We start from the raw sequence: 21,728 nt of genomic DNA on the forward strand, positions 1-21,728 counted from the left end.
TCCAGAAATGCAAAGTGCTGTCTATTCAATGGTTTTATGATACCCACCAGCACATTCTCAAGAGCCTCCAGATTAAACTGGAAGAATAGCAAAACTGCTTATTTGAAGATTGCACACTTAGCTTTGGGGTGGAAGTTAGGGAGGACACTTCATGAAAGATGAATATAAGCAATTACTTGGACTTGGTGGTCATGTGTAATAATAATAGAACCCACCATTAAACAATAACTCCTATGTGAGATTCTCATTGTCCTTTCCTTGTCTGGGAGCTTCCCACATGGCATCACGGGATTGTTGTTTGGAGTGAAGGACATAGAACCCGTGTCTTCAAGTTATTTTCCTCAGTAATTTGTGCTTCATGGTGCTTGGAGAGTTTTAAACTGTCTGGTAACCAGAATTTGTGGGTGTACTTTCAGAACTCAGGGAATTCTTAATAAATTATTCCATATATCAGTTCATCAAATATTTATGAAATGTGGGGTTGTAAGAAAAAAGTAAGACTAGTTCTCTGCCTAGAAATTAGGGATTAACCCCAAATCTTCTCACCTTGACTTTTACTATTTCACTGCTGAGAATATTCTAAGTGAGATAGAGAAATGGAGGAATTGCTAGGACTAGGGCAACCTTGGATGTTTTTCTCTCTTAGGGAAAGAGGCATTTTTAAAGTGGATGGATCTGTGGGTGGATGGATCAGTGGATGGATAAAATAGACAAAACTTCTGGGTACCGACTCTCTTCTCTTCCCATTAGGACTTCTTGGATGAAACCGAGGAAGACGTTGATGATTTACTCTCCTCCCGATTGTCCCCAAATGTCAACGGTTTAGCAAGTGGATTATCAACTGTAAGCTATCTGTCTGTTGTTGTGTTGTTGTCGTTCAGTAGGTTTAGTTCTGTCTGACTCTTCATGACAGTTTTGGGGTTTTCTTGGCAAAGGAGTAGTTTTCTATTTCCTTCTCCAGCTCATTTTACATATAAGGAAACTGAGGCAAAGAGGGTTAAGTGACAGGGTCACACAGCTTGTCTCTGAGGCCAGATTTAAGCTCAGGTCTTCCTGACTTTAGGCCCAGTGCTCTATCCTCTGGGCCACCTAGGTGCCCCTAAGCTATCTACTAAGCACCTTTGGATAGTGTCTGTCTTTTCTTTCTCCTTTTTTTGTTCATTTCCAAAGCAGATGAGGGAAGATATGAGATAGTGAAGATGTCTCAGAACAAAGTATATATAGAATATGTTTGTCACAGGAGAACTCATCATTTCAGTTTCTGCAGGAAACCTCTACCAGGCTGTCCCCCAAAACCTTCATGGCAGAGCTTCCACCTGAGCAGCATGAAATTGATCAGAAAGTGAGAGCTGACCATGTGTTATATATAATATGCCCTTAGGTTCTCACAATGCTATTTTTACAGTATTATATCAGGAATCAATTTGGTAGAAGGAAGAAAGCTTTAGAAGGCCATTAGAGATCAGGGATATTTTCAAAAACCTAAGTTGGAACAGAAATTTAAGATGTTAGTTAGAAGTCATCTATTCTGGTGTTTCTAAAGAGAGGTGGTTCAAAGCAGAGTGCTTATTGGGGCTACCAGACTTTAAAAATTAGTGGTGAGAGATATGAGAAATTTTCTAAATTTGTTGTTCAGTCATTTCAGTTGTGTCCAACTCTCTGCGACCCCATTTTGGGGTTTTCTTGGCAAAGATACTGGAGTGGTTTGTCATTTCCTTCTCCAGCTCATTTTACAGATGAGGAAACTGAGGTAGACAGGGTTTAGTGGCTTGCCCAGGGTCACACAGCTAGCAAGGGTCTGCAGCCAGATTTGAACTCAGGAAGTCTTCCTGATTCCAAGCCCAGTGCCCTTTCCAGTGCCCCACCTAGCAAATAGCAATTCACTTCATCTCTCTGAGCTTCAATTTCTTTAGCTAAATTGTTTCTTTAGTAAAATAACAATGTTGACTTAGATACTCTCAAAGTTTCTTCCATCTTTAAAGGCCATGACCATTTCTGCCTTTTACAATCCCTAGCTTCACTATGAGCTCAGCTCAGCCCTACCTCCTACGTGAAGCCTTTGCTGATCCCACCAGCTGCTAATGCCTGCCCCCTGACCCTGCCCAAATTACCTCATATTTGTGTCTATTTGGACATTTCAAACTGGATGTCTTATAGACATCCCAAATTGTCATCTTTTCCCTAAAACCTATCCCTCTTTCACATTTCCCTGTTATAGTCTAAGGCACCAAAATCCTTCTCGTCACTTAAGTTGACAAGCTTAGTGTTATGCTTGACCTCTCACTCCCCCTCCTCTCACACCTTCACTCAGTTGCCAAATTTTGCTATTTCTACATCTAAAACATCTTCCTTGGGGCAGCTAGGTGGTGCAGTGAGTAGAGCACCGGCCCTGGAGTTGGGAGGACCTGAGTTCAAATCTGGATTCAGACATTTGACACACTTACTGGCTGTGTGACCTTGGGCAAGTCACTTAATTCCTGTTGCCCTGCCTTTCCCCCTCCAAAAAAAACAAACAAACAAATAAAACATCTTCTTCATTAATCTCCTTTTCTTTATTCACACAGCCACCAACCTCATCACTTCTCACCTGGACTATTGCAATAGCCACCAAACTGATTTCCTTGCCTCATTTCTTTCCCCTCTCTGATCCACCTTGAGAAAGTTGCCAAAGTGATTTTCATAATGGTCCCTGTCCTCCTTAATAAACTCCAATGGCTCCCTATTGCCTCTAGGATCAACTATACATTTCTATTTGGCTTTTAAGGCCCTTTACAACCTGGCCGCAGCCCACCTTTCCAGTATTATTACATATTTCTTCCCTTTCTCCACTCTGACTTTTTTTGCTATTTCTCCTTCATGACATAGTTACCCTTCATTTCCAACCTCCACACTGTTACCCTGGCTGTCCACCATGCCTAGAATGTACTTCCTTCTCACCTCCTTGTCTTTGAATCCCTGATTTCCTCAAGAACGAGCTTAAGGGCCTATTATTTGAAGCCTTTCTTGATTGTCCCAGCTGCTCTTGCAGCTCTTCCACCAAAATTTTACCTTGTATCTATTTTGCATATGCTTAGGATGATAGATTTAGAGCCAGAAGAGACCCTGGAGATCACTGAATCTAACAAATAAGGAAATTGAGGCAGAGAGAAGTTAAGTAACTTCACCTCGGTCACACAGCCAACATGTGTCAGAGACATCGGTTTTCATACATGTTGTGACCCCTGATAGAATACAAGCTGATGGGGGGCAAGAGGCATTTAATTTCTGTCTTCCTGTTCCAAGCACCTACGACAGTGCCTGAAGTGCAGTAATTACTTATTGTTGATGATTTGATTGATCAATCCAATGAATACAATGAGATTCAGGGCCAAAGAAAGTTGTACCATAATTTCCATGATACCATTAATGTGTAGGAATGTAGCAAAAACCAGCCACAGTAATAACAAAGACTAATCCAAAGTCTCTATATGTCCTCTACAGTGACTCATTTATTTTCTATCTCCAGTTTTTGGGGAATAGCAGATCTTTTTTTGTATGTTTGTTTGTTTTTTGTTTTTTTCTTAATAGCAGATCTTTTTGTTTGTTTTTTGTTTTTTTTTGAAATAGCAGATATTTTTTGTTTGTTTTTTGTTTTTTTAAATAGCTGCAATTTTTGTTTGCTTTTTGCTTTTTTTTTTGAAATAGCAGATCTTTTTTGTTTGCTTTTTGTTTTTTTGAAACAGCAAATCTTTTTTGTTTGTTTTGAAATAGCATATCTTTTGGTCTGTTTTTTGAAATAGCAGATCTTTTTTGTTTGTTTTTTGTTTTTTGAAATAGCAGATCTTTTTTGTTTGTTTTTTTGGTTTTTTTTTTTTTTGAAATAGCAGATCTTGAAGTATTAGAAGACTCTGTGAGCTAGCCAAAAAAAAATCAGATTTTTACAATACTCTTTTCTTTTCTAAAATTTCTGTTTTGAATATGTGGTAGTATTAATTTTGATTTATTTACCATGAAATTTTTCCTTTTTACTTTTCATTAGAGACTTTACTTTTTCTGTCTTATTTTACATGTATTTTTCCCCAAGAGATGTTTCTAAATGAAACCAGGAATACCTTACTCTTTTTTACCTTATGCCCTATCTATGCTCTCCATTTCATCTGCCCTTACAAGGGAAAAATTTGACAGATCATCAACCATCATATAGTTTCCACAGGACTGGAAATTATCTATGTATGTCTTTATCTTATTTTAAAATTTCCCTAATTTGATCTACCTTTTTTTCTTCTTACCTAAGTGCTTGTTCTGGAGTTTGGGAAATAGATTCTAAGAGACAAAAAAAGTCTGGTTCTAGTTCCTATTTCAATATTGCTACATTGGGTAAATAAATACCTGTCATCTCCATTCTCTTCTGCATCTGGAGTGCAGCTTCTTAGGTAGTGTATGTTACATGTGATAAAACTGAATTGCCCAATGAATGCCCTAAAAATGAGCAGCAAGTACAGGGAGAGGACCATAATGTGGTCTGTTTATACTGATTTGGCATCTTTCTATTCTCCTTTGTGTCAGAGCCTCAACCTTGGATCACTCCCACCATTCCTCACCTTCCCACCTACATATATGTTGCTGAAAGTAGGTGGAGAAAATCCTCTAAGTCTTCTGATAAGGGGCCACTGAAGACTTACGTTACATGACCTCACTGTCTTCTCTGCCACCAGAAAATCCTTCTACACTTCCTTATTGATTCTCAATCCTACTCTTCACAGAGGCTCTTTGAAACCTTTTCTTCTGTCTTCAAAGCTGCCATCACTCTCTCCTCCCCCACCCATTCAGCGCAGAACCTCATCTCATATTTTACAGAAAAAATTGAGGCAAGTCATTATGAGCTTCCTCTTCTACCCTTTTCCTCATCCCCTATCACTTAGATGCCTTCTGCCTCTGTCTTCTCCTTCACCCCTGTCTCATATAATGAAGTGGCCTTACTCCTCACCAAGGCTAACAATACTACCTGCATAAGCAATGCCATTCCATCTCATCTCCTCCAACAGATTGTCCCTTCTGTCATACCCATCCTATCATTTATTTTCAATCCTCCCCTGTCTTTTGTCTCCTTCCCTATTCCCTAAAAATATGCCCATGTCTCCCTTATCCTCAAAAACTCCTCACTTGACCTTCCATACCTGTTACCTCTCATTGTATATCTCTTCTGCCCTATGGCCAAACTCCTTGAAAAGGCCATCTGCAGCAGCTGCCTCTGCTTTCTCTCTTCTTCCTCATTTTTAATTCCTTGTAATTCAAGTTCCAACCTCATCATTTCACTGAAACTGCTCTCTCCAAAGTTACCAATAATCTCCCAATTGCCAAATCCAAAGGTCTTTTTTCAACCCTCATTCTTCTTGCCCTCTCTGCAGGCTTTGGCATTGTGGATCACCCTCTTCTCCTTTATATTCTCTTCTCTCTAGGTTTTTGGGATACCACTATACCCTTGTTCTTCTGCCTCTCAGACTATTCTTTTTCAGTCTTCTTTTCTGTATCTTCACCTAGGTCATGACCTCAAACCATAGGACTCAACTGTAGAACATCATCTCTCTTCTCACTATATTATTTCACTTGGTGATCTCATTAGCTCCCATGGATTTAATTACCATCTCTATACAGATGATTCTCAAATCTTCCTATCCTGCCCTAACCTCCCAGCTGACCTCCAGTCTCACATTGGATGTCTTTTAGACATCCCCGACTAAATTTCTTAAACTCAGCATGTCCAAAGCAAAACTCATTATCTTTCCCCTCTCCTGACTTCCCCATTACTATAAAGGGCAACTCCATCCTCCCTTTCCTTCACATTGGCAACCTAAGAGTCATCCTCAACGCTTCACTATCTTACTATCTCGCCCCCCTCCCCCATATTCAAGCTGTGACTTAGCCCCCTTCTCCCCTCTGACATTGCCACCACTCTGAGGCCAGCCCTCATCACCTCCTACTTAGACTACAGCAACAGCCTGACTCAAGTCTCTTCTCTCTCTAATCCATTCTCCATTCAGCCACGAAAGTGATTTTCCTAAAGTACGGCTCCAACCATGTCACCCTCCTCATAAACTCCAGTGGCTTCCACTCACCTATAATAAGAAAGAAAAAATCCTCACTTTAACATTCAAAGACCTTCATAACTTTCAGCCCCCTCCTTTCTTTCCAGTCTTCTTATACTTTATTTCCAATGGCAATTTTCTTTGATCCGGGGACACTGGTCTCCTGGCTGTTCTTCAAACAGGACTCTTCATCTCTTGGCTCCAGGCATTTTTTTTGGCTGTCTCTCCCCCCAACCCCCCCACCCAACCCCCATGCCTGGAATGCTCTACCTCCTACAACTCTGACTAAAATCCCTTCTTCTACAGGAAGCTTTTCTAACCCCCTTTAATTCTAGTGCTTTCTCTTTATTAATTATTTCCAATTAGTCCTATATATAGCTTGCTTTGAATGTGTTTGCTTGCATGTTGTCTGCCCTTTTGGGTTGTGAGGGCGAGGATAGTCTTCTGTCTTTTGTGCTTGGCACACAGTAAGTGCTTAATAAATATTTATTGACTGGCTTACTGATTCGTTTACTTGTAATTTCAATTATTTGGAAATAGTAATATTCCATGATTAATAGCCATATAACATTGCAAGGAGAATACTAATTTAAAGAAAAAGATTTTTTTTGTTTGTTTTTAGGGGATAGCTTGGGATTGTTTTAAGATCTCTGAATTTTTTTCTTTTTAAAAACATTTTGTTGATGTTCTTTTTTAAAAAAAGATCACACTGTGTCACTTCCCAATGATTCATCCTCCCCCAACCCTGCATTTTAGTAAGAAATGCAATTAATCAAAACAAGTCAAAGCATTGACCGTGTCTGTAAAGATATGCCTCATCCTGCAGCTGTAGTTCACCACTGCTCCTGAGATGAGGTGCCTTACTTGCGTCTTTCCAAAGATTCTTCAGGCTCCTTTCCCCCCTCCATTTCTTTTACTGTTACATGCACAGTCCTGCTCATAATCTATCATTCTCTACCATAATATTTTAAAAATGATTTTACACTCTAAATCAGAGGTTCTTAACCTTTTTTGTGTCATGGACTCCTTGGTAGTCTGGTGAAGCCTATGAACACTTCTCAGAATGTTTTTAAATGTACAACATAAAATACCAAGAATTGCAAAGGGCATCAATTATATTGAAACATAATTATCTATCTATCTGTCTGTCTGTCTATCTATCTGTCTGTCTGTCTGTCTATCAGTTTACAGGCCCTAAGTTAAGAACGCCTTCTTTAAACCAATATTGCCCATGGCTGGGAGCCCTGTCTTTTCACATGACAAGGAAAGCAAGTGTTTGACTGAAGTGTTTTGGAGGATGTTTAGGCCTCTTTGATATGATGACTGCTTTATACTCAATACATTTCTTTTAAAAATAATAAATCTACCTTAATTAATTTCATATTTTTCCAGGTTAACAGTTTCTTAAGTAGGTTGGATTGAAATTCTTATAATTACACCTAATGTTGTCTTCTCATCTTTATCTTTTTTTCTAATTTTATCTTGATTTTAGCCTTTCATCTATGCATTCCATGGTCTGACTGTACACAGACAGGTGACTCTTACATGCTTCCCATTTCAATCCCAATCATGTTTTTCTGTGTTAGAATAGAGTCAATTTCAACTTTTTAAGTTTGTTGAATTTAATTCTTTTTTGTGATGTTCCATCCCCTCCTCTTAACTCATGCGGACACCACCCTAACTCAAGCACTCAGCATCTCTCATCTGGACTGTTGCAATGTGCGTGCCTACTCTCTCACTTCTATAAAATCTACGTGAGAATGGCCTACGTATGGAGAAGTTTCTGGAGGAAAATATGACAAAGGAACAAGTAGAAGTGGGGGTGGGAAGATTTGCAAATTATTTTCTATAAAAGGTCACATCTTCGTAGTTACAGAGGTGAAGGGAAAGTCTCTGCCTCCAGTCTCTCTCCTCTCCAATCCATCCTTCATGCAGCGAGAAAATTGATGAGCACAGGTACGACCACATCACCCCCCTGTTCAAGAAGTTTCCGTAGCTTCCTATTTTCTCTAGATTAAAATAAAAATTCCTCTGTCTTAGCATTTAAAGCCCTTGACAGTCTGACTCTGATCTATCTTTCCATACTTAGTTTACGTTAATCCACATCATGAGCCTTGCATTCCGGCCCATTGACCTTCTTGCTGTTCCTCCATCTGCCATCTCCTCGCTGCCACCTCCCAGAATCCCCAGCTCCCTTCCAGGCTCAACTCACATGGCCCTTCCTGCCTGGAGCGTCTTCTGATTCCCCCACTTGTCAGTGTTTGTCCAATAATCTTACTTTGTGTTTACTTTGAGTATGTTTTATATCTCTCTATCTTGGTACAAGTTATTTCCAGCTTGGTACAAGCAGAACATGAGCTCCTTTAGGGTAGGGCCTTTTTCATTTTTTTTCTATCTGTATATACAGTACCTTGCACATAGAAGGGGCTTACGCTATACTTTTTAAAAATTGAGTTGAATAGAGCCCATCCTGTTTTATCAGGCTGATACATGAATGAAAATAAGAAAAAAGATCAGTGCTTTGCAAAGTGGAGCTACTCTGTAGGTTCTAGTCATTTCTACTTTTGGATAGAGCCAGCACAGGCTAAATTAGCACCAGAATATGGCTTGAGTACACTTTGCCTTAATTTTGAATGAGAATATTTTATTAAAATATATGAATGATTCTAGAAACAAGATAATCATTTCTTCCCATATGTCATTAATAATACAAGAATATCTGTGTTTCCTTAGCTATGTGGTTGACTTTCAAAGTCTATTCATTATTCACTTAACAAATATTTTTCAGTTGTAATCTTTGTACCTATAACCCTACCTCATTATATTTCAGTGATAGGTATATTATCTGTAAAAGCCATGTAATTGTTTCTATTAGTTAATCCTTGAAGAAGAAGAAAGTTGATAAAACATTTCATTTGCTTTAACTATTTGACTATTAGTAATCATTAATAGTGTAACTTTAGATGTGTTTGTATTGTTGTTAGGCTTTTCAAAAATGGAGAACTGCATCTTAAGAATTTTGGAATATTGAAATGACCTTCTGTTTGCAGTGTTGACCCGTATTAAGTCACTTGAAAATTGCTCATTTATGTCATATTTTAAATGGAAATGGGAGAGCTTACTATTTAAGGAAGGCTTATTTGATTTTTTTTTGTAATGTAATCAGCCCTCTCAATTTATCTGTTTGGTGATTTCCTGTGTTTTACCTACTGTCTAATACCTGCTTTGCTTAAAACAGAGCATCCTTGTACTTCTTTTAGGAGACCTTTATTGAGCAGAAATACATGGGCCCCAGAAAGTGCTGAGAATTTTCTCCCTCATCATGGTAGAGAAATTAACAGGAAATATTTATTAATTAATTCATCCTATGAAGATGACCATAGTTCAGCAATTGCTCAATAAAGGTTTCCAGCTTGTGCTTCCTCAAGATTTTTCCTTTGCTGTACTCTATCTTTATTGTTCTAATGCCTCTTTTTCTTGACTTTTGCACAAACCTTTTAAAGAACTCTCAAGGAGGCTCTGATAAGAAATGGACCTACTTAAATGTTCCTGATGTGGATTCTGATACTGTGAGTCCTCTAGCTTTTCTTTTGCTTCTTTCTTCCTTCTCAGCTATATTTCTAACACACTTATAGGACAATTTGGGGGGTGTGGTGTGGGGGAGGAGGGCAGAATCTGTAAACTGTCCCTTAAACATTTTTCTTTTTGTTAACTAAGCTAACTAGAGGTTTTTTGTTTTGTTTTGTTTTTTAATTAAAGGTCAATTTTAAAGTGATCACCCTTTACTGAATACTTATGTACCAGGCAACAGACAAATGATTCAGAGAGTTACCTTTAAATTAACCAGTATCAAAAGAGGTTTAAATTTTGTCTATTTGGCCTAGTTGAGATGAGTCATGCTATCATATAGCTGAGGCTGGTATGGTCTCTTAAATTGAGTTATTTCCTTGGAGTCCTTCAGAATTGGTGGGCTGTTTGTTTACAGATGGATATGATTGGTATGACTTGCTCACAATTAGAGGATACAATGGACTGCCTCAGGAAGCACATAGAAATGTACCATTTCTGTAGTGTTTCAAATGGAAACCGCATGCTACTTACAGAGATTTTAGAGTAGATGATCTCTGAAACTGGTTCCATCTCAGAAGGTCTGTAATCCTGTATTGTATAACTCCAAGAGGCAGAATAGAATGGTGGAAAGAACTCCAGAAATTAGGAGATCTGTGTTCTGCTATTCACATTCATACTAAGCACCTGGTCCTTTACTTTGCCCCAGTTTCTTCATCTGTTAAATTGGACAAGAAGACCTCTATGGTCCTTTCCAGCTCTTAAACCCTGACCCTATAATCATGGAGTCCCCTTCTTGTACCCAGATTGAGATGTAGTTCCTAAATGACTACGCAATTGCAAAATCCTTTGAATAAAGCCTGCCATTCTTCTAAGCATTGAAAAGCTACCGTAAAGAGGATACAGGCTCCCTTTGTTGTACGGAACAATTACTTGATCAATCTATTGCTGCCTAACTGGCAAAATATTCCTTTACAGGTACTGGTGACTGAGGAAAGCTTGAACTAATTCTGAAGTGCATTAAACTACCCTTTGGAGCAGCATTCCTCAAAGTGTGATTTGGCCCAAAGTCCTCCGATGATAAATATCTAACATTTTATAGCACTTTAAGCACTTTCAAAATACTTTAAATATATCATTTGATCCTCATAACAGCCTTGGTTAATGCTGTTATCATTATTTGACAAATAAGGAAATTAAGGCTAAAAGGGGTTGGATGAGTGACTTGCCCATGGACACACAGCTAGTAAGAATCTAAAGCAAGATTCAAACGTGTCTTGCTTACTCCCACATCCAGTACTCTGTACACTTACCATCTAGATTCAAATGATTCCTAGGTCAGTCTCTTATACTTTCATATTGATCATACATGAGCATATTTGTCAGTTTATGGCATGAACTAAATATTTAATTATGCTTAGTAAAGTTCAATCTTTGCCTCATTAATGTCTCAGCAAAAACTGTGTCATCCATCTCGTTAATTTTGGTGGAACTGGGCTCTGGGGTTGTTGTGTTTGCCCTTCATTTTCGAAAAGGACCATGACATCAGGGAAATGATGACACGACTTGCAGTTGACTTTGATTTGAGTGAGGGAGGGCTATGCGAGGTCACCAGCCTCACTTTCTCCTCCAGAGCCATCTGGGTCCAGTGGCCTGATATTCACCAGGATGACTGGAGATGGCCCAGGATGCAGTGGGAGACCCTGGCCCTTTTAGGCTAAGGCCTTTTCATGTACTCACTTAGAGTAAAGTAATGCCCATTCAGTGAATAGACCTCTTTAAGAAGTGAGTCAAGGGTTGGCCCCTTTAATTAGAAAAAAAAGAAAAAGAAATCAAGCTGGGAGGATAAGACCCTCAGGGTTGCTGTTCTGAAGAGAAACAGTTACCATGGACATTCACTCTAACAGAGGAGAGCCCAAAATGCAGCCATTAAGTGGAGCTTGGGCAGGGACCTATTATGGTTCCTTCTATGAGCTTCAGATTGAACTGGGTTTAAGGAAGGAAGGAAGGAAGGAAGGAAGGAAGGAAGGAAGGAAGGAAGGAAGGAAGGAAGGAAGGAAGGAAGAAAGGAAGGAAGGAAGGAAGGAACAAAGAAAGAAATCTAGCCAGTAAACCCCAAGTTAAGTGGGCAGGTTTTGGCCATCAAAATACACCTTCCTTTGGAGAGGGGAAGGAGAGGGAGAGGGAGAGGGAGAGGGAGAGGATGAGATGAGTTATCCAACTAGCTGGGTCCCCTCTCAGGCAGCTTGGTCTACTCACAGGTTGTGTTTATCCTTTGTTTTCAAAGAGGGCCATGACATCAGGGAAATCTCCCTCTCCCTGCCCTTCTCCCTCTCCCTCTCCTTTTCCTTCTCCTCTCCAAAGGGCTCTGGGGAGAAAGTACAAAGAAGGATTATTTGGAGGGAAGTTCATTATTATTTTTACTTTTTCACAGTGAATCAGGGTGTATGGTCCATATTTCTTTGATCTTTCTGAAATGATCTGTGAACTGAAAAAGTTTGAAACCATGGCCTTGGAGAAACCATCAGCCACATGGCTACTGAGCAAAAAAAAATCATTTGCAGTTGCGTAGTGACTGGCTGTTTTCTGGATCCATCCCTTTGAAGGTTGCTGCAGTTTGGTGTTTGGTCTCTATGGACCGGTAGAGACCAACAGAACATACATAAGAAGGCTCAGACCATCTTTTTGTTTCTCTAGCCTCTCATATCCAGCTAAGAGGCAGTATTCCATTGCTTGATCCTGAGACCAATCATGAAAAGAAAGTAGGATACTCACTTGGGGATGTGTCTTACTCTTTCCGGTTGTCAGGTGAACATAAATGTTGGTGGAAAAGTTGAATGGTATCCCACACCCTAAATCCAAAAGTGACTTATTCTCCCTATAGTAATTAAGTTTATTGCCTCACACTAATGGGAATAGATGCTTTTTCCTTCTTTGATACGAAGTAACAAAGGCAAAACAAGCAGCCGATTCTCCTTTTTTGCCCATTACCGTGGGCTGGTCTGCACACTGAAATGAAGAGGGATTATAATTGAATTAAGGAAGGAAAAAAATTTGTTTCTGCAAAGAGATCATTAGAGCACCACTGGACTTCTCTTTTTATCTTGTTTATTCCAGACCAGCCTTAACAGCATGATGAGTGTTTATAGTGAAACAGGGGACTATGGCAACGTGAAGGTCAGCGGCGAAATCCTTCTGCACATCAGCTACTGCTACAAAACCGGCGGGCTCCACATTTTTGTAAAGAATTGCAGAAATCTAGCCATAGCAGATGAAAAGAAACAGAGAACAGATGCGTAAGCAGACAGCATGTTCCTTTGTCTAGTCCAAATAACTCATTTTGTGAAGAGGAGAAATTTGAGTATGCCTGTCTTTTCAAATTAGATTCTGTAGTTATATATCACTCTATTCTTCTCTTACATTTCTAAATACCTGCTGCTGCTGCTTCCTTGGTTACGCTGATGTCATCACACAGAATGTTTTGGAGATACAGTCTTGTAGATTATCAGTACCTATAAATAGGGTCAGTTCTGTGAAATAGGGACCCTACATTCATGCATACTCCAAGGGATAAAAAAAAAATCTTCATTTCTGTTCTGGAGAATACCAAAAAGAAAATTACTAGGCAGCTTAATCAGCCCAAGACCCAGAGCCCAGTTCAGTTATGAGATTGTCAGGACCCCAAGAATGAGTCATGGAATATAGTTATGGACCAAGACATGTCAGAGGAAAGGGTAAGTGTAATCAGATCCCAGATTCAGTAAACAAGCCAGGCTAGGAAGTCAAGGATCTTTCATGGTAAAGGGAAGGATCTAATTTCAACTGGTCCCTTACTGCTGTATGGCAATCTTTTTTTCCTCCCTGGTTGACTATCACAGTCCCTGAAGAAAATATTCAAAACTTCCTCTTCTCCCCTTAACATTGCCTCCATGCCTCCTTTTTCTTGGCAGAGGACCTCACCTCATACTTTGCCAGGAAAATAGAGGCCAACTGTCCTGATCTGCCTAAACACTTCAATTCTTAACTTTAGATTTCCTCATTTTCATCTCCAATTCTCTCCTCCTTTGTTTCAACATCAAGTGAAGGCTTAGGGTTAAAGAAGTGATCCTTCTCCTTACCCAGACCAACCCCTCTATTTGTGTCCTTAATTCCATCCTCTTCAATCTCCTCTAGAAACTTTAAAGTTCAATCTTTCTCATTATTTGACTTCTTCCTTATTGTGTACAAATGCCCAGATCTCCCCAATTCTTAAAAAAAACCTTTCAGTTGAATGTGCCGTCCCCTCAAGTCATCATCCTATATCTTTTCTTCCCTTCCCAGCCAAACTCCTAGAAAAAAGCCATCATATACTCAGTGTATCTGCTCATCACCCACCACTCACTATTCAGCCCCATGCAATTTAGAGTCCAACTTCATCACTCAACTGAAACTGCCTTTTTCCAAGGCTACCAATGCTCTCCTTATTGTTAAGTCTAATAACTGTTTCTCAGTCCTCAACCTCCTTAACTTCTCTGCAACTTTTGATTCTGCTATTAACTCCTCCTCTTGGATACTTTCTCTTCCCAGGGTTTCCATGACTTTGTTCTTTCCTGGTTCTCTTTTACTAAATCCATCCCCACCCCTACCATGGGTATACCCCCGGGCTTTGTTCTAGGTAATCTCTCCTCTCTCCAATCCACATATTCTCTTCGTGGTCTCAGCATTTCACTTACCTATGCAAATGACTCCCAAATCTACACATCCAACCTTCATATGTCTTCTCAACTCAGGTCCCACTTATTCAACACCTACTGGACATCTCCACCTGCATTCCAATGGCTAACTAGCATTTAATAATAGGTAGAATTTAATAATCATAATAATTATAAAATAATAATATTTCTATAGCATTTTGCAAAGCACTTTATACAAAATATTCTCTTCACGACAAGCCTGGGAAACTTTCTCTTCTCCCCTTAAGCTACAACATTGCCTCCATGCCTCCTTTTCCTTGGCAGAGGACCTCACCTCATACTTTGCCAAGAAAATAGAGGCCAACTGTCCTGATTTGCCTGAATACTTCAATTCTTAACTTTAGATTTCCTCATTTTCATCTCCAATTCTCTCCTCCTTTGTTTCAACATCAAGGCAGACCGAGGATAAATGATTTGCCCTGGGTCACACAGTCAGTAAATGTCTGAGGTGGGTTTTGAACTTGTGTACCTGGCTCTAGGTACAGCACGCCATCCACAACACAACCTAGCTGCCTATCAAATAGTTCTATTAAACTCAACATGTCCAAAACAGAGCGTATTCTCTTTCCTCCCAAACCCAGCCCTCCTCTGATGTCCTCTATTTTTGTCAGGGTCTCCACTAGTCATCTATCATATCCCAAAGCTATTATTACCGTGTCACCCCAGGGCTCAGGAAGCTTCAGTGACACCTTCTTATTGCCCCTAGGAGAAAAGGCAAACTTTCCTGTTTCACATTAAAAGGCCTTCTCAATCTGCTTCCAACCTATCTTTCCTATGCCCCACTCCCACCCCACCCCCCATATACTCAGAATTCTAGCCAAACTGGCCTACTCCTTATCCGTGTAGTCAGCATCCCATTTCCCTGCTTTGGCCCAGATTGTTCCTCATAATTCAGATACTCTCCCTCCTCCCTTTCACACTGTGTGGGATGTAAGACCCTCACCAATTAAATTTATAATAAGGAGCCATCTCAGGGTGGGAACAGAAATAAATTTTATTCAGTTCCTGAGAATTGGGCGTCCTCTGCTGGCACAGAGCAGAACCAGCAAAGGAGGTGCTTTACAAGGAGCAAAGCACCAATAATAATACCTAACACAAGAGAATTCCCACCCACCTCTGACCCTTCTCACCATTGGCTGGGAGGTGGGCTTACAATCTAAGCACAAAAGCTAGTCAAAGAACCGGGAAATCGAGGCACAGAAACTCATATTCCCATTCCCTTAGTTAATGATTACAACTGAGGTGACATCTATAAATCTAAAGAAGGAGAATAGGATAAGGGGAGGGGGAGAGCCTCTCCATTCTTCTACAGTATTTTTGCAGTAAGGGAAAGCAGGTCACAGTGACCCTGTTCTTACTGAGCAAATCTTTAAACCAGAACCAGAAGAAAGAACAAAAAGTTTCAGGGTAAACTTTCCCAGAGGCTGAGCCATCAGACTCTCACGGCCTCAGAATTCTTCTTTACTTCCCTATTTCTTGATTTTTAAACATTTCTTAGTATAGACATAGATATATATTTATACATCTCTTCCCTGTGAAGTCTTTGCATTTTATTTACCTCACACAACACCTAGAAATCCCTTTTTCTCTTCAAGACTTAACTCAGGCGCTATATTTATCACTTCCTGCCTTCCCTCTATTGTCTATCTCCAGTTTATTATGCATACAACTTGTTTGCACATTGATGTTTACATGTTGGTGAGTTCCTCAACATCCAGGACTGTCTTTTTGGCCTTCTTTTGTATCTGTAGCGCTTAGCACACTGCCTGCCATATAGCATGCACTTAATAAATGTGTATCGGCTACTGAACAATAAGCATTCATTATTCTCCTCCTTTGTGCCAGGTATTATGCTAGTCCGGGTGATACAAAGACAAAAATAATATAGCCTCTGCCCATGAGGAGATTACTATCTATGATCTTCCCCTCCAAGTTGTCAGTGACCTCCCATCTCCCCACCCCACACTGTATTTACTAATTTTAGTAATTTAAGTAATTTTAGATTACTTAACTATGTACGTGTTATATTCCCATAGTAGAATGTAAGGCCCTTGCAGACAGAGACTATTTCCTTCCCATCTATAACTGTAGCATCTAGCATCAGGTCTTGTATATAATAGATGCCTCACAAATGCTTATTGAAATTAGTGTGTTCTAAGAACAAATTGGTTTGATTCATTCAATAAATATTAAATGCCTACTATATGAAGTATACCATATTAGGCACTGGGAAGGCATAGAGATAAAGAAAACACAGTCTCTGCCCTCAGGGAGATTAAAAACATTTCCTCAAATAAATATGGTAGAAATTACAATATATGTATAATAGGAGCAAAAATTCATTATATTAGGTGAGAGGACATAGGTGGCTAGGAGCATCAGAATAAACTTCCTGGAATAGCAAGTATAGAAGCTGGCCAAGATGTCACTAGGGAGAGATGGTGAGGGATAAGGAAGGGGTTGGAGGAGGTGATCAGACAGAATTACAAGCATGAGGAGCAGTTCAAGAAATGTTAGGTAGATGAAGAGTAAGGAATTTATTTAGAAGAGAGAGTAGTACAGTTTAGTTGGATCCCAAGGGCCCTCTAGAACCAACATAAACATTTGAGACTAGCCTGGATATGGTTATGGAGGATCCAACATGCCAATCCATGAGTTATATGGTATTTTGTACCTTCCTCCCTAGTCCATTCTGTTGATCTATTCCATCACTCTCTGGGTTGTTAAGTATCTCTCAAGATTATTATTGATCCGTAATCAAAGTAAGTGCTGTTATTCACAGAGGTTGTCATTTCTTGATTTCTGTCTCTTCTTGCCCTACTCATTATCACCGTCTCTATTCCCCAACACCAGAATTTTATGGCAGGTAAGAAGGAGGCCATTGGAAGCAGAATAAGAGTGTGGGGATATAATGACACACCAGGAATCTTTGTAGGAGCACAAATGACCTTAGGACAACATTTTGAAGTCTATTATAAACTGTATTCTATATATCTTGGCCTGACTTATTCTCTTCTTATGCTACTCTCTCCCCTCATCATTCATTTGCTCATAGAAATCGATGACATTTTTGGTAAGGAATATTTTCAACTAACCAATCAATCAGTAAACATTTCTTAAGTTCCTACTACGTTCTAGGCACTATGCTAAGAGCTGGGGATATAAGGAGACAAAAGTCAGTTCCTGCCCTCAAGGAATTTACAGTCTAATGGGGAAAACAACAAACAAACAATTCTGTACAAACAAATTATAAATAGGAAAATAATCAAGAGAGGGAAGGCACTAGATTTAAGAGAGGTTAGAAAAGGCTTCCTGTAAAAGGTGGGATTTTAATAGGGACTTACAGGAAGCTAGGGGAGCCAGAAGGTAGAAATGAGAAGAGAGAGCATTCTAGACATGGAGGTCAGCTAGAGAAAATACTTGGAACTTAGAGATAGGATGTCTTGTTCATGGAACAGCAAGGATGCCAATGTCACTGGGTGAAATAGCACATGGCAGGAAATAAAGTGTAAGAAGACTGGAAAGGTAGGGGAAGCTAAGTTATAAAGGTTTTAAATGGTAAAGAGAGGATTTTGTATTTTATCCTGGAGGCAATAGGGAACCACTGGAGTTACTTGAATAAGGGGGTGACATAGTCAGACCTTCCCTTGAGGAAAATCACTTTAGAGGCTGAATGAAGGATGGATTGGAGTGGCGAGAGAATTTTTTGATATTTACAGTCACCAGCTTCATTTTTATCATCTACAGCTATGTGAAGTCATACCTTCTTCCTGACAAATCTCGAAACAGTAAACGCAAGACCAAAATCAGAACAGGCACTAATCCAGAATTCAATGAAATTCTAAAGGTGAGAGTTCTTTCAAATTAATAATCCATGACAAGTTCCTGAGTTAGTTTACAACGGCATATTGTCTGTAAATGGCTGAAAGTTTGTATTAGAAAAATTTTTTTTATCTGACAGAATAGTAGATTTTGATGCATTTGAATTTATCCTGTCACTAAGGACATTCCAAAGGTATTTGGAAATCCCAAATTAAAGTCACTTTTACTCTTCTCATGATTTTGCTACTGTTGACTTTGCAGTTGAATTTTAAGTAATGGCAACCCAACAAATTTCTGTTGCAATGAGAATTATTATTCTTGGGGGCATAATAGGTTCCTGGGTCTTTGTCAAGGAATTGGTACAGTAGTTTTCTAGGTCTAGGCATAGTTTTGCGATGGACTTGATGTCTCATCCTGTACAAGGTGATTATGGTACTTGGACAGTGTGATTATTCACTATTCACAAGATTTAAGTATAGAGCTAAATTTAGTAAGATGGATAGGGAACAATGCAATAAATGAAGATTTATAGATGGATATGAAAGTTCTAGGGGAAGTAAACTGGGAAAAGAAGCATGCCTCTCTCTCTTTTCTACAGAAAGAAGGAAATTGCTATCTTCCTGGGGAGATGGACACTAAGATATTTAAGACCCAGTTTATGCCCTCAAAGAGCTTATGAGATAGTAAGGATAAGGTCAAATACGTAGATAAACATAGTAGAAATTATAATATGAAAAGTACATAAGAGGAATATGATTCATCCCCAACAATGGGCCTCTCCAACCATAACAAGAATAAGTCAAATACCTGGAGAGTAAAATGAGTCCTGTGAGGAAAAAAAAAAGGTAGAATTCCCAGGAAGAGTCTGTCTTAGGAGGCTGAAGTCCTGAAGGCTGATTATATCTTTGTAGGCTATTTTCTAGATCTCATAGCATCACAGATTTAAAACTGGAAGGGACCCTAGAGGCCACTGAGCCCAACCTCCTCATTTCACAGATGAGAGAAGTTAAGTGCCAGGATTTTGCAGCTAGTAAGGATGCCAAAGTAGAATTTGAACCCTGGTCTTTCTGACTTTGAATCAAGTACTCTGTCACCACGCATGCTGCCATGCTTATAAATATATTAATAGAGTACCTTATAATTCTTTAGAATCTATTTAGAGGTCACTATGGTACGGTGCCAAGAGCCAAAAACTAAACAATAGAGAACCAGTGTTTGAATCTGGGCTCTGGTGCTGACCGACTGTACAGACCTCGATGGAGCATTTCACTAAACTCCTCCAGGTCTGAGGTTCTGCCTCTGCTAAAAAGGAACAAGTTGGAATAGAAGAACTGCAAAGTCCTTTCCAGTTAAAAAAAATCCTATTCTTTTAGGTGTAAAAGAAGTGCTGCAAAAGAAAAAATTTTTGTTTTAAAGCTAACCTTTAAAAATAATCTGTCAAAGGAATAAACACAGGCTACTGAAAAATAGACAAAAATTATGCAATTACAAAAAGTTCAACTTTCTGCCTCCTATAAACCCTACTTGAAATGAATTCTTTTCAAAAAGAATTCATGTATAGTATGTATATGCACACACATATGCATATGTATATAAACATATATGTATGTGTGTAAATATATTCATGTATATATACATATATACAGACGTATATAATATACACATATACATATATACACACATATATAATATACACACATACATGTGTATACATATGTATATATGTATATAGACACATATGTTTTCCTCTGTGCTAGGAACAGCACAAAAAGAATATATGAATTTTTTTTCCTTCAGTGGTTGGAGGATAACAAAGATAATGAGTTCTTTCCTGTTAGGTATTTCTGTTGCTGATGGAAATGGTCCAATAAAGGAGTGTGTGAACTGAATCTCAATCTATTCTTAACAATTGAGAAAGACCTTCATTAAGGATTATATTTGTTTCTGTTATATTGTAGTACACCATTAGCCACTCTCAACTGGAAACAAGAACCCTTCAGCTCTCTGTCTGGCATTATGACCGATTTGGGCGGAACAGCTTCCTTGGAGAAGTGGAAATTCCTTTTGATTCATGGAACTTTGAAAATCCAAGTGATGAGTGGTTTGTGCTCCAGCCGAAGGTAAGCCGGACTACCTGGGCTAGTCCTACAATGAGGCACTGAATGCTGAATTATTAATTAAATTGATGCCATGGGCCCACTGTGGGCCATTTTTTGTTTGTTTGTTTTTTGGCAAGGCAATTGGGGTTAAGTGACTTGCCCAAGGTCACACAGCTAGTACATGTGTCAAGTGTCTGAGGCTGGATTTGAACTCAGGTCCTCCTGACTCCGGGACTGGTGCTCTACTCACTGCACCACCTAGCTGCCCCTCACTGTGGGCCATTTTAAAAGGATCACTGATAAACTGGGGTCCATTTGGGAAAGAGCAGAAAAAATTATAAAGTCTCATATTATATCAGAGGTTGTGGGTGGGGCACAATTAAAGGAACCAGAGATATGAGGCCTGGAGAAGAGAAAATAGGGGGTTGGGGCATGAGAGCTGTCTTAAAATCATTGAAGGGTTATCATCATGTGGGCAAGGTATTTTACTTTGTTATTGCTCCATAACTCGAATAATGGGGAGATTGCATAGGGAAGTAGAGTTTGGATCCATGTAGGAAAGAATTTTCTTAACAATTAGAGATGAACTTCTTGTAAGATAGTGGGTTTCTTGTTCATTGAAAGTTATAAAATTGGAGGTTATAAAATCAAAGTTAGAGGGGACCTCATATCTAACCCATATCTCCGAAAATATGCCCTCTATCAACATCCCAACAAATGGTCATCTGGCTTCCACTTGAAGACTTTGGGAGATGTCAACCCTCTGAGGCAGCTCATTTCACTTTGAATTATTTCTAATTGCTAGGAAGTAACATTTGGCCAAAACCTGCCTTTAAGCAAAAAGAAAGAGAGAAAGAGTTAGGGCTAGAAATAGAGATTTTGGAATCATAGATCTAGATCTAGAACTTTTTTTTAGCATAGATTTTTTTTTAAATTTATTTATTTTTTATTTTTAGTTTACAAGACTTGGTTCTACATAATTTTGAGTTCCAGATTTTCTTCCCTCCCTCCCCAAGACGGCATGGAATTCCATGTAACTTCCATGTATAACTTCGCATTGAATTAATTTACATACTAGTCAAGTTATGCAGAAGAATTATGACCAATGGCATGAATCATGAGAAAGAAGAAACAGGACAAAAAAAAACAACCCAGAAAAAAAAAAACAAAAGAGAGAAAAAAGAAAAAAAGGGGGGGGGGGGGAAGGCTAGCATGAAGTGCGCCTCAATCTGCATTCATACTTCATAGTTCTTTCTCTGGATGTAGATAGCATTCTCCACCGTGAGTCCTTTCGAGTTGTCTTTGTACCTTGTGTTGCTGAGACCAGCAAAGTCTATCAGGGTTAGTCCTCACAGAATCCATATATCTGTGGTTGTGTACAATGTTCTCCTGGCTCTGCTCTGCTCACTCACCATTATGTCGTGTAGGTTTTTCCAGGTTGT

The 21,728-nt window shown here is 39.2% G+C and overlaps 1 protein-coding gene across 2 annotated transcripts in view; it reads left to right on the forward strand.

The window, feature by feature from the left end:
- Positions 1–21,728, forward strand: part of SYTL5 (synaptotagmin like 5) — a 175,727-nt gene that overhangs the window by 117,667 nt on the left and 36,332 nt on the right. Inside the window, exons 9-13 of one of the 2 annotated variants that reach the window (XM_036745248.1) lie at positions 751–843; positions 9,569–9,634; positions 12,750–12,928; positions 18,113–18,212; positions 20,146–20,307. In XM_036745248.1, coding sequence (XP_036601143.1) covers positions 751–843; positions 9,569–9,634; positions 12,750–12,928; positions 18,113–18,212; positions 20,146–20,307 — 600 coding nt within the window. The remainder of the gene's footprint in view (positions 1–750; positions 844–9,568; positions 9,635–12,749; positions 12,929–18,112; positions 18,213–20,145; positions 20,308–21,728) is intronic. The other variant, XM_036745249.1, reaches the window with a different exon arrangement.

The sequence above is a fragment of the Trichosurus vulpecula genome, chromosome 2, assembly GCF_011100635.1.
Source record: "Trichosurus vulpecula isolate mTriVul1 chromosome 2, mTriVul1.pri, whole genome shotgun sequence".
Taxonomy (NCBI): Eukaryota; Metazoa; Chordata; class Mammalia; order Diprotodontia; family Phalangeridae; genus Trichosurus; species Trichosurus vulpecula.